The 13713-nt window shown below is 60.7% G+C and overlaps 1 protein-coding gene across 1 annotated transcript in view; it reads right to left on the bottom strand.

Annotated features, from left to right (window-relative positions):
• Positions 1 to 13191, bottom strand: part of LMNB2 (lamin B2) — a 22897-nt gene extending 9706 nt beyond the window's left edge. The window contains exons 1-7 of the mRNA XM_044918635.1: positions 12982 to 13191; positions 7060 to 7196; positions 3860 to 4016; positions 3487 to 3612; positions 810 to 980; positions 589 to 714; positions 42 to 262 (exon numbers count right to left, since the gene is read on the bottom strand). Coding sequence (XP_044774570.1) covers positions 42 to 262; positions 589 to 714; positions 810 to 980; positions 3487 to 3612; positions 3860 to 4016; positions 7060 to 7196; positions 12982 to 13185 — 1142 coding nt within the window. The 5' untranslated portion in view covers positions 13186 to 13191. The remainder of the gene's footprint in view (positions 1 to 41; positions 263 to 588; positions 715 to 809; positions 981 to 3486; positions 3613 to 3859; positions 4017 to 7059; positions 7197 to 12981) is intronic.
• Between the last annotated feature and the right edge of the window lie 522 nt (positions 13192 to 13713).

Genomic DNA, 13713 nt, shown 5'->3' with positions numbered 1-13713 from the left:
CCCCCGCAGCCCCGCCCTCCCTCTCTCGAGACCACGCCCACCTCTCCTCCTCGCCCTCCAGGAGCTTGCGGTAGGCGCTGATCTCCATGTCCAGGGCCAGCTTGACATCGAGCAGCTCCTGGTACTCGGCCAGCTGCTGCTGCATCACGTCCCGCATCTCGGTCATCTCCTGCTCCTTGGCGTCCAGCATCTTGCGGAACTTGTCCCGCTCCCCAGCCATGGTCTCCTCCAGCTCGCGAATCCGGTCCTCTGCGGCACTGGCCTGGCGGGCGGCGGGGGGAGTCCGGGCGGCCAGGTCAGGGCGGCCTCTGCGGGTCCCGCAGAGAAGCCCACCGGGCTGCGTGTGCGGACGGGCACCAAAAGCGGGCAGGCGGCCCAGGGGGCGGGGGGAGGCGCGGGCAGAGACCAGGCCCTGGAGCACGAGGGCTCTGGTGGTCGGTGGGCCCAACAGCGCCCCTCCCCGGGCCAGGAGGGGAGGGGTGGGGCATCACCCACACCGCCATTCGTGGCCGTCTACACCCGGGGCGCCAGAAGGAGGGTCCCGCAGCGGTGGCAGGGCCGAGGCGCGGGCAGGCCCTCGGGAGTCACCTGCTTCTGGAGGCCGGAGAGCTGGTAGCTGAGGGACTCGACCCGCATGCGGGCTTCCTTCAGCTCCTCCCGGGCGGCGCTGGCGGCCTTATCGTTCTGGTCAGAGCTCAGCTTGGCGCTGTCCAGCTGGAGGGACACGGACAGGCGTGTGAGGGGCGGGCGGGCGGGCGGCGGGCCGGGAGCTCCCCCCCGCCCCCCCCCGCGCCCGCCGCCGCCAGCACCTTGGCCTGGTAGGTCTGCTCCAGCTCCAGCTTGTACAGCCGCACTTGCTCGTCGTGCTGGCCGCGCAGCTCCTCCAGCGCCTGCGCCATCCTGAAGTCGTACTCCTGCTGCCGGCTGCTGTCCACCTCCACCAGGCGGCGCTCGTGCCGCCGCCGCGTCTCCCGCACCTCCTGCGCCAGAGCGCGGCGGTCAGCGCGGCGGGCAGCGCCCCGCCCTGGGCCCCCGGCCTCGGGGTCACCAGTGTCCTCAACCCGAGCCCCAAGTCCACGTGAGCGCTCAAGACGACGAGCCGCCGGAGAGTCACAGCGGCGTGAGTCACAGAGCGGACACGGCCCCGATGGCCCCCAGCGGACAAGCAAGTGTCCCCCACGCACGGGAGCGTCCCTCGGCCGCGGACAGGAGTGAGGCGCCCGCACGCGCGGCCCCGGGGACGGACCCCGAGCCCACGACGCTCAGGGAGGGACCCGGACACGGAACGCCACGCGGGGTGTGAGTCCACGTGGGTGACACGTCCAGAGCAGGCTCATCCGCGGACGGGAAGGGGGCTCAGGGGGCGGGGGCGGCGGCGGGGGAGAAGGTGGGGAGTGACCATTGATGGGGGCGGGGACGCTCAGGGAGGGACCCGGACACGGAAGGCCACGCGGGGTGTGAGTCACGTGGGTGACACGCACAGAACAGGCTCATCTGCGGATGGGAAGGGGGCTCGGGGGGCGGGGGGCGGGGGAGAAGGTGGGGAGTGACCGTTGATGGGGGCGGGACGCTCAGGGAGGGAACCAGACACGGAAGGCCACGCGGGGTGTGAGTCCACGTGGGTGACACGTCCGGAGCAGGCTCATCCGCGGACAGGAAGGGGGCTCGCGGGGGCCGGACGGGGAGTAACCGCTGATGGGGACGGGGTTTCGTTTTGGGCCGACAGAATGTTCTGGAGTTAAACAGAGGTGAAGGTTGCACAACTCTGTAAATGTACTAAAACCAACCAACTTGTACACTTTAACAGTTTCATGGCACAGGAATATTTCAATAAAGCGGTGGTTAAAAGAATTCCTGACGAGGGGCACCTGGGTGGCTCATTGGGTTGTGCATCCAACTCTTGGTTTCAGTTCATGTCATGATGTCAGGGTAGTGGGATCGAGCCCCAAGTTGGGCTGTGCACTCAGTGGGGAGTCGGCTTGAGATTCTTTCCCCCTCTCTCTGCCTCTGCTCCTCTCCCTGCTCGCACACTCATGCTTTCTCTTTCTTGCTCTCAAATAAATGAATAAAATCTTAAAAAAAAAAGAATTCCTGCCGAGCCCACCTCAGGCACCTGGGGTCTGAGGCACAGAGACCCGGCCCTAAGGAGGCCGCCGGCTGCCACAGCAGCACTAAAGAAACCGGCGGGAGGTCTGGGCCCAGGTGCACAGCCGCCCCAGACACAAGGTGGGCTCAGGTGGGGGCAGAGGGTGCTGTTCACCAGCCCCAGGCTCCAAGGAAAGGCAAGTGCCCTTTCCTCCAAGAAACGCACTCCAGCACAGAGAGCAGTCGCTTACCACCCTGTGCCATCAGCTTGTAAGAACAAGAGCAATGTTTCTCAAGGAAGCCAGCCCTGTTTACAAAGAAGCCATGAAGCTCGGGGAGTCCAGGAGCAGCACACCCACCTTCATGGAGCCCCCCATGGCCGCTCGCCAGTCTCCCTGCGTGGCTCCCCGCCAGGAGCTCCTGGCCACCGGCCTCAGGGAGCCCCGCCAGGAGCGCTTCCAGGGTGTCCTTCGGGCTCCCCTCACAGGTCCCCGCATGGCTCTCTTCCTGGGATCCTTCCTCACAAGTTCAGGGCCCCATACAGACCCCCTCAAAGGCTTCAGGGCTCTGGAGGGTGCCTTCAGGGGTTCCCTCAGGGGCTCCTCCCCAGCTGCCCTGGCCCTGGTCCTGGCGGGGCCTGGCTGCAGCTGGAGACCACTCCTCAGTTGTACGGGCATGCTTCCTACCAGCAGCTCCCCCTGGGCACTGAGTGTATGAACCGGCTGGCCCCAGAGTTCCATTCTGGGCCATGACAGGACAATGAGCTCTGTGAGGATGAGCTGGGAGGGGCCCCACGCCACATCCATTCCCAGAAGACACAGAAACCCAGCTCTAACTGCCAGGAATGTCCTTCACTCCCAGGTGGGCCCGCCATACCCCCGAGCCCAGGCCCAGGGATTCAGAGCTTTGGGAGGGGGGGACCCAGGAAGCAACAGAAGCAGAGGGGCCCGCCCCTTCCCTTTCACAGAGAGGATCTGCCGTGGGTTCAATGGTGGCGCCACAAAAGATGTGTCCACGTCCTAATCCCCAGAAGTGGGAGTGTGACCTTATTTGGAAAAGGGGCTTTGCGGATGGGATTAATGAATCTCCAAATCAGATCCTTCTGGATCATCCGGGTGGGGCCTAAACCAATGACAAGTGTCTTCATAAGACATAGAAGAGCAGAGACGGGGGAGAGGCCACGTGAAGGCAGAAGCACAGATGGAGGGACACGGCCACGAGTTCGGGGGACACCTAGAGCCCCCCACTCCCCACCCCGGGGCTGGGAGAGGCAGCAGGACCCTCCCCTGGAGCCTCCGGAGGGAGCACGGCCCCGGCCTACCCCGATTGTGGCTCTGCCCTCCGGGAAGTGGGAGGCCACAAACTTTCCCGTGTGGGGGTGCGGTCGGCCCTGAGACTCGCCTCCTCAAAGACGTTCTTCCGGAAGTCGAGCTCCTCCTGCAGGCTCTGGCAGCGGTTCTCCAGATCTACGCGCATCAGCGTCTCCTTCTCCAGCTGCTTTTTGGCTACCGCGTGACCGTCCTCCGCCTGGGAGACACGACAGCAGGCTGAGGTGACACCGTCTGCCGCACCGTGTGGCCTCTCGGGGCCCAGGGATCCCCTTAAATACACACACTCCAACAGAGGGTGTCGAGGGCTTGGAAACCGGGCAGCCGCTGGCATCCCAGCCCCAGGCTTCACCGCCCCCCCCCCCAGGACATCCGCCTGCCACCCGCAGCCCTCTCGCCGGCCCCCAGCTTCCCCGCCAGACTGGGGAAACCCGCCCGAAACCTGCCTTAGCCAGCTGGGCCCGCAGCTCAGCCACGTCGCTCTCCAGGCCGCGCTTGTCGCTGAGGGCAGCGGCCAGCTCTGCCTCGCTCCGGTGGAACAGCGACTCCAGATCCTTCACGCGGCCCTGGGCCACCGTGAGCTCACCCTCCCTCTTCTTGGAGCTGCAAGTCAAGAGCAGGCGTTAGGCAGGAGCACGAGGGGCGAGCTGGGGGTGGGGGGGCTACAGGGGGCCCCTCAGGCAGCACCAGGAGGAAGCCCAGGGACCAGCTCACTCTGGCCTCTGAGCTGTGGGCATCTGCCCTGGGGTAACGGGGCTCAGGCTGTCGCCCAAAAAGCTGCCCCTTCTTCAAACCTGCTCTGAACATCAGGACTCCACCAGCTAACAAATACAAGCACTCAAAAAAGCCTCAAGGAAAGAGCTTTAATGTCATTTTTTGATGATTTTTCGACACAGGAGGGATCATTTAGGGGAGAACGATTTTTAAAAAGGTTAACGTATAATTTATTAAAGTTGCATATTAAAATCCTGGCCTTTGAAAAGTCGATCTTGTTTGTAAACTTCAGCTACTTTAAGCAGGTTCATCTGATATTCTAGGAGACAATTTTCCCCAATATTAAAGATGGCAAATAGATTCTTTAACGCCCAGCTATTACTAGCATGGGTCTGAGGCTCTTGAACATTTCTCAAAGGAATCCTCCATCTTCTTGGAATTGAATGCATACCACCTCTCCACCCGGGAGCTGACAGAGCTGTCCCCAGCAAGAGTGGGGACACCCAGGGTCTCCCCCCTGCTGCTCACAAGACGGCGCTGTGGGGGCCGAGCAGCATCCTGGTGCGCCCCCCCCCCACCACAGTGAGAACCACTGGGGACGCAGCAACAGCTTGCACGAGGCGGGTGGTGCAGAAACCAGTGACTTCGGCCGCCAAGCTGCCCGTGTTCTCCACAGCAGCCCTGGGAACACGGAGCTCCACTGGGGCATTTTACCGCCCTCCTCCACGAGGGTCTCAGGGTCCCTGCAGTCCTCGTCCCTGAGCTTACGCCGCACGGTCCTGCTCTCCCACCCATGATGGGGCTGGGGGCTGCACAACCTGAGCCCCTAGAGCAGGTTTTGCAGGGGTTTGGGGAAACGAATCATTCGTTTGACACCCATTACTGAGGGCCCACTTTGTGGAGAATGCCACCCTCGCGCCAGAGATACACCAGGGAACACCCTTGCTCTCCCGATGCAGAACTTTCTCGTGCGATGAGATGACAGTGAAGCGTGCCGCCTGTCAGATGCGAATCTGCATTAGGAGGGCAGAGGAAGCGGGACGGGAGGTGAGGGATGAGCACAAGCCGGTGGGAACCGCACTTTTAAGGCACACAAGCCCCACCGGGGGTCACCCTTGAAATAGACCTGGGTGAGGGGAGTGTAAGAATGAGCCAGATCCATTATTTCCGGGAGAAGAGCATTTGGGCAGAGGAAGCAGAAGTACAAAGGCCCTGGGGTGAGGTATGCCTGGCAAGTTTGAGATCAGTGACAAAACCAGGGTAACAGAAACAGAGGCATCAGGTGATGTGGAAAATTTTTCTTTTTTTTAAAAGTTCATTTAAGGGGTGCCTGGGTGGCTCAGTCGTTGGGCGTCTGCCTTTGGCTCAGGTCATGATCCTAGGGTCCTGGGATCGAGCCCCGCATCGGGCTCCCTACTCGGCGGGAAGCCTGCTTCTCCCTCTCCCACTCCCCCTGCTTGTGTTCCTGCTCTCGCTATCTCTCTCTCTGTCAAATAAATAAATAAAATCTTTAAAAAAAAAAAAAGGTCATTGAAATAATCTCTACACCCAATGTAGGGCTTGACCTCATGACCCCAAGATTAAGCATCACATGTTCTTCCAACTGAGTCAGCCAGGCGCCTCAATGTGGGAAATTTCTAAACAACTTTATCCAATATTTGGATTCTGCAGAACTACACAGAATGGCCCAGAAAGCAGGGGCACTGGTGGCTCCCACTGGCTTATGTCTCACTGGCCACGTCTCACGAGCTTCAAGGCGTGAACGCGGCTTCCTCATCTGTGTAACAGTAAGTCCCAGAGGATTAAGCGGGAGAATGTGGCCTATTTGTCGGGTCCTCCCTCACACAGCCACGGCACCCCTGGTGAGCCAGCCCCGGGCCCGGGAACATCCCGGCGGCCAGGACAGACTCCCGGCACAGAGGACATCTGATGACCCAGGCGGACGTTCGTGAAAGGCTCGCGGCCTCCAAAGCCCCCTCCCCGATTGTCTCCGGCGTCCGCCATGAGTTTATGGAGGTGCGCGGGGGCGCTCAGACCGGCCACGGTGGCTCTGTCTGGGGGAAGGCTGCAAGGCCGCTGTAGACTTTTACTTTTCTCTTCACACTATCTTGCATTTTCCACTTTCTCACCAGTGAGCATCTGTGACTGCTAAGCAGAAAAAACAAGACTCCTGGGCCCAGACAAGGAGCCACACACAGGATCCCTGGCATCCGGAGGCTTCTGGAATCTGCACTGATCCCAGGCAGAGCAGCCTGGGTCTCGGGCAGTGCTGACTCTGGAATTTCCTCAATCTTCCCAAAGAAGCACAAATCACTTTTTAATTAACAAACCTACTAAACTGGTGGGATACAGGCTACCTGGCCGTTTAAAACTACAGATGGCCGGGGCGCCTGGGTGGCTCAGTTGGTTAAGCAACTGCCTTAGGCTCAGGTCATGATCCTGGAGTCCCAGGATCGAGTCCCGCATCCGGCTCCCTGCTCAGCGGGGAGTCTGCTTCTCCCTCTGACCTTCCTCCCTCTCATGCTCTCTGTCTCCCATCCTCTCTCTCAGATAAATAAATAAAAATCTTAAAAAAAAAAAAAAAACTACAGATGGCCTTTGCCCCTTTTGGCCAAAGACCAGGCGCCTGGGCTGTGGGGCCACCTCTGCGCTCTGCTCTGTTCCAGCGGACCTCCTCCCTGGAGGCACCTCAGCGGCACAGCCCTGAGCGAGAGCAGCCGGGCTGAGAAGGCCACACACCGTGTGGTTCCAAGCCTAGGACATTCTGGGCTGAATTATGCCGGGGCCCAAAGGTGGTGGGAAAGGCCAGCTAGAGGGCCAGGACACAGAGCACCCTAACCCCCCAGGGGCCAGCCCGCATGACCCCGCACCAAGGGTGTCTGGGTGTGGCTCAGGGCCATGGGGACGCACCACACCTCAGCTGCACACCTACCTCTTGTTCGCCTCCTCCAGCTCAGCCTTCAGTTTCCCCAGCTCGATCTGCAGCCGCGCCCGCTCCCGCGCGGTCTCGTCTAGCACCCTGCGGGCATCGGCCAGCTCCGACTCATACAGCGTCTTGATGCCGCTCACCTGAGGGGGTGCAGCAAGGCCCAGGTCATGGAGAAATCCCTTTCCACCGACAGCAGGCGCTCCTGGGCTGGACACAGCTCCTACTGACGCCGGAGGCCTCCCCCGCCAGCTCAGCCCCCCTACCCCAGGGTGACCTCAGCCGGCCCGACCTGCCCAGGTCCCGTCCCCCACCCCGGTCACCCACCAGCTGGGCACACAGCTCATGCTTTCCGTGGCCTTGTTACCCCCAACCTTCCCCCATCCCCCCACGTCTATGTGCAGAGGGCCAAGCACAGGCATTTACAAACACCTGGAACCAAACCAGGACGGTAAGAGAGCCCCTCCACCCCCCTAGGACGGCCAGAGTCAAAAAGACAAAGGATAACAGATACAGCAACACAGAGAAATCGGGACCTCCACACACAGCGGTGGGAGTGGAAAACGGGCCAGCTGCCGGGGTCGGGCAGCTGACCCTGTAACCCTGTGACTCCACTGCTGGGACCTACCGGCGCGGTGGAAGTAACACGTGCACACACATGAACCTGTGTGCGTGTTCATGGCACAGTTCACAGCAGCCGGAAGGTATAAGCGACCCAAACGTCCATCAATGGACCAGCAGATACACACAGTGTATCCACACACCCACGGGCACGTCCCGCGGCCGCAAGCAGGAGCAAGGCGCACTCACGCGTTGCCCCGGGGATGGACCCCGAGCCCACGACACTCAGGGAGGAACCAGACACGGAAGGCCACATGGGGTGTGAGTCCACGTGGGTGACACGTCCAGAACAGGCTCATCCACGGATGGGAAGGGGGCTCGTGGGGGCCGGGGAGGGATGGGGGGTGACGGCTGATGGGGACAGGGCTTCTTTTGGGAAGATGGGAATGTTCTGGAATTGGACAGAGGCGATGGTTGCACACATCTAAACACGCTAAGACCACTGAGCTGTAGAGCGTTGTTGGAAGAGCCATAGGGGCTGAAAATTCCAGCTCAATGAAGCTGCAGACAGAGAAGGTGGATGGAGGACGACAAGCAGAACCACTCCCAGGGCGGCCGGCTTTGAAAGCTGCACCACCTCCCACGAAACTACAAGATACCAGCAGATGTCTGGGCCGGGGGGGTGCAGGAGCAGCCAGGACCCCTCCCTTCCACGGGAAAGGCCCCAGAGCAGAGGGGGCTGCAGGGAGCTGCCGAGGATCTGCGACGTGGTCAGGTAACCACCATCTCCTGCCCAGGGACAGAGGAGCTTCTGGGAGGTGGGACTTTCCAGAAGAGTCGGGGTTTTAACAGACAGTCTGAGACACCCCCCCGAGAAATAAGGTTGAGTAAGTAAAAATACATCATATTGCTTGTCTCCACGACCGAGATTTTTGGCAACCCCTTGGATTCACCCGTCCTGACCCTGCTCTGGGCTCCCAGGCCACGGTCTCGGTCTCCTCAAGTGTCTTGGTTAAAGTACCGAGTTCTGGGGCACCCGGCTGTCTGGGGCGCGTAACTCTTGATCTCAGGGTGGAAGTTCGAGCACCACGGTTGTAGAGATTACTAAATAAAAGTACTAAGTCCATGCAGTGTTTCACGTCCGTGTGTGCACACACACACATGCGGGCCCATGTCCATCTGTCTTAATAAGGCACTTATCTACAGCCAGGTCTGCAAACACAGGCCCACAAGCCAAATTCCATCCCACCGCCTGTGTTTGTCCAGCCTGCAAGCCCAGGATAGTTTTTACACCTTTAAATGGCGAAGGGGGGGGTGGGCAGGAGAAAAAGAAATTCTGCGACACAGGCAAATTACAGGAATTTAGGTTTCCATGTGTATAAATAAAGTTTTATTGGCACGCGGCCTGGCCTATTCCTTTACATAGTGTCTGTGACAGCTTTCCACTGTGACGGCTGAGTTGAGTAGCTGTGATGGAGACTTCCAGCCCACAGAGCTGAAAATGCTGACTCTGGCCCTGTTCAGAAAACATCTGCCAGTCCCACTCTACGGCCCCGGGACAATGTAGAAAATGCTCGTAGAGGACAAGCACACAGCCTCTTTCAGACCACTAACAGGTGCTCTGCTGGCAGGACTTGCTTCCCTGCACCTGTGACAGTCCCTGCACAAGCCTGGGCCACAGCAGTGGGAGACCAATGGCTTGGGCCTTTTGTTTAGTCTTTAATGGCATTCTGCAACTGCCAAGAATGAACAAATGTTTTAGCATGTGTTGGCCAAGGACGGGGAGCGTGGAGGGGTGTCCAGATAATCCGAGGTGGCCTTTTCCTGTTCCCGAGTCTCTGGAGGATGAAATCTTCCCGGCTAAGAACCACAGTTCTGCAGGTAATCCCCAGACACAGGCAGCCCCAAGTGCTACTTCCTCCCACCCAGCTCACGCACCCTGCCCCTGCTCCCTGGGTCCACCTGAGGGAGCCCCCTACCTGCCCCCACCCCCCAGCAGCAACAGGACACCCTGGCAGGTAAGAGAAAAGAAACCGAAGGCTGGAGGAACCTAACACCCAAGTGGGGAGGCTCCTTGGAGAACTACTTCTCCCTCCCCGGTCCCCTCCCTCCCGGCCAGCACACAAGACCTCTCTCAAACAGAAATCCGGCCCGGCCCCAGCCCTTCCAGAAACCCTCCAGTGACATGAGCACATGGCTCTTCAGCAGAGCACGGCCCGCCCGACCAATACCCAGCAGGACCTGTACATGGGCACGTGTGAGAGCGTGCCCGCGGGCAGAACAGCAAGGGCTTGGAAGCTTCAGTTTTACCTCAACTGTTTAGGTTTTACTACAAGCATGTGGTACGCTTGTAACTTTTTTTTTAAACTATTTTATTTATTTAATTGACAGAGAGAGAGAGAGAGAGACAGCGCGAGGGGGAACACAAGCAGGGGGAGTGGGAGAGGGAGAAGCAGGCCCCCGGCCGAGCAGGGAGCCCGATGCGGGGCTCGATCCCAGGACCCCAGGATCATGACCTGAGCCGAAGGCAGTCGCCTAACCAACTGAGCCACCCAGGCGCCCCACGCTTATAACATTTTAAAAGACATCTTCAAAGGGTTCCTGAAGTGGCTTCTCCTAACGGCATTTGGGGCTGGAACATCCTCGGGGGTGGGGCCATCCTGAGCACCACCTGATGCCAGGAGCACCCCCAGCCTGATGACCACTAATGTCCCTGGGGGCAGCCTCCATGGCGGCAAGGAGCTGCTGTCAAGTAAAGCGCACGCAGCCCTCCTACTGGAGCCACCTTCCCGGCCCCCTTCCCGCTTCTGCCCACCCACCTCTCCAGAGCCGGGCAAGCCTGGGCCCCCCTGCAGCCAAGGCCATTTCCAGGTCACTCCCTCTAAAGAGCCCACGTGACCACCCCGCGCTCGCTGCTCCAGCATCCCCTCCCCCCGTAGGTCACCAGCTCCCTCCACTGCCCAGTTCCGAGGGGCATTTGTCACCTGGCCCCACGGGCAGGTGGAAACTCCAGAACAAGCTGGTGGCAACTCCCCAGCTCCAGCTGGGAGCACAGCCCTCAGCCCGGGGCGACACCTAGAGCCCCGCACAGCCCCTGAGCTCACAGTGGGGCGGGTGTATGACCCCCAGCAAGACTTCCTTTGTTCCCTGAGCTCATCTGGACTCCAGGAGGCCTCACCAGCTGAGAAGGGAATAATGCTGCTCCCCAGACAGCCGGCGGATCGGGTTCCCCAGGCACTCCTGCACGGGCTCTAGGTACACCACCCAGCCAGCGCCACTGGCACGCACTGCCCATCCCAGCAGGCAGGAACTGGGCCCACATCCTGAGGACATCAGGGGGCCACCTCGGGGGCAGACAATTCTAGCCCCATTGTCTTAATGACAAAACCTGCCCAAGGTCACACAGACTAAAAGCAGTTTGCATCCGCGCAACATAGTGCCACCTACCAAGGAAACCTCCTCCCCATCATCACCCAAGCCACTTTCTGAGCCATTGCCTGTCCTGGCAACCATGAAACAGGGGCGACAGAACCCACGGAATACTTCCTTGGGGCGCCTGTCCTTTATTCTACAAAACACATATTAGGGGCGCCTGGGTGGCTCAGTTGGTTAAAGCAACTGCCTTCGGCTCAGGTCATGATCCTGGAGTCCCGGGATCGAGTCCCGCATCGGGCTCCCTGCTCAGCGAGGAGCCTGCTTCTCCCTCTGACCCTCCCCCCTCTCATGTACTCTCTCTCATTCCCGCTCTCTCAAATAACTAAATAAATCTTTAAAAAAAAAACCAAAAAAAAAAAACCCCACATATTAACACACACGCCCCGCCAGCTAGCACAAAAGGGGGGCCTTGTTATTTCCATTTTACAAAAGAAGCACTGAGACCCAGAGAGTTTGACTTGCCCAGGGTCACACAAAGCGTACGTGGCTCCCCAAAATGACCCCCCAGCGGCTCTCCCCCAAGTCTGTCACTTGGTCCACGGTCAGGATAGGGAAGCCTAGGGAAGCCTAGGCTCAAGCACATTCTGGCTTCAGGGCCTGGCTCTCCTACGGGCCCTCAGGGGGAACCACAGGGTGAGCACTCCCCCACCCCCCACCCTTATTCAGAGGAACCACACTTGGGCTTCAAGGGGCCAGCAGGGTCTAGCTAAGTAAGAAAAGAGCCTGGGGCCCGTGGGGACTGGGGGAGGGTTGGGTTGGAGCCACAGTCCCCAACCAAGGAAAGGACCCACCCAGGACACCCAGCCCTCACTTGCCCTTAGGGGGCGGGGCTTACCCAGCCCCTCTCCCTCAGTCTGCGGTGAAGCCCTGAGACCCACGTGGAAACCAAAACTTCCCACTGGATCCCCAAGACCAGACGTCTCCCCATCACCTACCAGGCTCCAGTCCATCAGCCAACGGGGGCCCCAAGGCCCACCTGAGGACCTCTCAAATCTCCCATGGGACCCCTGAGGCATCAGACCCCCTCCCCTCGGATGCCCACCCACCCCAGGTGCGGGTAGGAGACGGACCCTACAGCCAAACCACCTCCCCAGTCCCTCAACTCCCCAGAATTCATCATAGGACCTTTGCAGAGTTCCACAGAGAACAGAGCACGTGACTTCCCCCAGAGGACCCCCCCCCCCCCACCATGAGACCCTCCACACAGCTTGAACTCCCGGTCTCCTCCGAGACCAGAGAACCCCACCAAATTTCCTCCCAGGACGCCAGAACATCCTAACGCATCCCCGAGACTCCCCACCTCTCTTAGGGGCGGGGCTTACTCTGGCTCACACTCGCTCAGCCAGGGGATCCCCAGATCGCCTCTAACCACTCAGAGCTCGGCCCTGCCCCATCTCCACCAGTCGCACAGGGGGCCCCGAGATCCTTTGGGGATCCCTCAGAGGACGGGTGTACCCCAGACTGCACTCCTCACTCAGTGGAGACACGAAACCCCCTGCAGGCCCCTCGGCGGGCGGGGCTTGTCCCAGTGTGCACCCCTCGTTCACAGGTCCCCCGAAAAACCCTGGGGAACCATCGGTGGGCGGGGCCTGCTCCAGTGTGCGCCCCGCTCTCACAGGTCGCCCGAAAAATCCCTCGGACTCCTCGGTAGGCGGGGCCTGCCCCAGTGTGCACCCCTCGCCTGGAGCCCCCCGAGATTCCCTGAGGATCCCCTAGGTGGGCAGGGCCCGCCCGGCTTCCAAACCTCACCCACGGGAGGTCCCCGAAACCCCCCGGGTATAGTCAGAGGCCGAGGCCCACCCCAGCGTGCGCCCCTAGGGCCCCCCGAAACGCCGGGGACCCCCCCGGTGGGCGGGGCCTGCCCAGTGTCACCTCTCGCGCACGGGAGCCCCCGGGGACCCTCAGAGTCCGGAGCCCCGGCTGCGCGCCCACCTCGCGCGTGGTCACCTCCTCCCTCTCGGAGATCTTGAGCAGGAGCCGGTCGTTCTCGAGCTCGAGCGCGCGGACACGGTCGATGTAGTGCGCCAGGCGGTCATTGAGCTCGCGCAGCTCCTCCTTCTCCTGCAGCCGCGACAGGCGCGTGGGCGACAGCGGCGTGGCGGGCCCGCCCGCGCGGCTGGGCAGCGGCGTGGCCATGGCGGCGGCGGCAGCGGCGGCGGCGGCGACAGCGGCTCGGGGCCCGCGCGGCTCGGGACGGCGGCCGCGGCGCGGCGGGCTCATTCAATCCGCGCCGCCGACCAAGATGGCGCCCGGCGCCCGCCGCCGTGGAGCAGCCTGGGACTTGTAGTCTGTCGCGGCTGCGCGGGGCAAGCCGGGAGCTGTAGTTTCCTGTGCGGGCAAGGCTCCGCTCGCCTCCCGCTCAGCTTCCCGCTCTGTCGACATTGCTGTTCCTGAAACTGCTAGCGTCCAGGGCCAAGCCTCCGGACCTGAAACTCCCAGCTCGCCACCAAGTGACACCGGGTTTCTTTCCAATGCCCACTTTCCCCGCTTGTATAACCTACCTACCTCTTTGGAGTCCTATTAAAATTAAAGGTGAAGGAACCTCAAAAACATGCTCAGTGATGTCACTTACATGTACAATCAAAATAAAATAATAAGATAAGATAAATAACTGAGCTCACAGCAGGCGCCTGGCTGGCTCAGTCGGAAGAGCATACGACTTGA

This window comes from Neomonachus schauinslandi, chromosome 1 (assembly GCF_002201575.2).
Source record: "Neomonachus schauinslandi chromosome 1, ASM220157v2, whole genome shotgun sequence".
Classification (NCBI taxonomy): domain Eukaryota; kingdom Metazoa; phylum Chordata; class Mammalia; order Carnivora; family Phocidae; genus Neomonachus; species Neomonachus schauinslandi.
The sequence above is the reverse complement of the archived record's forward strand: the minus strand, read 5'-3'. Positions and strand labels throughout refer to the sequence as shown.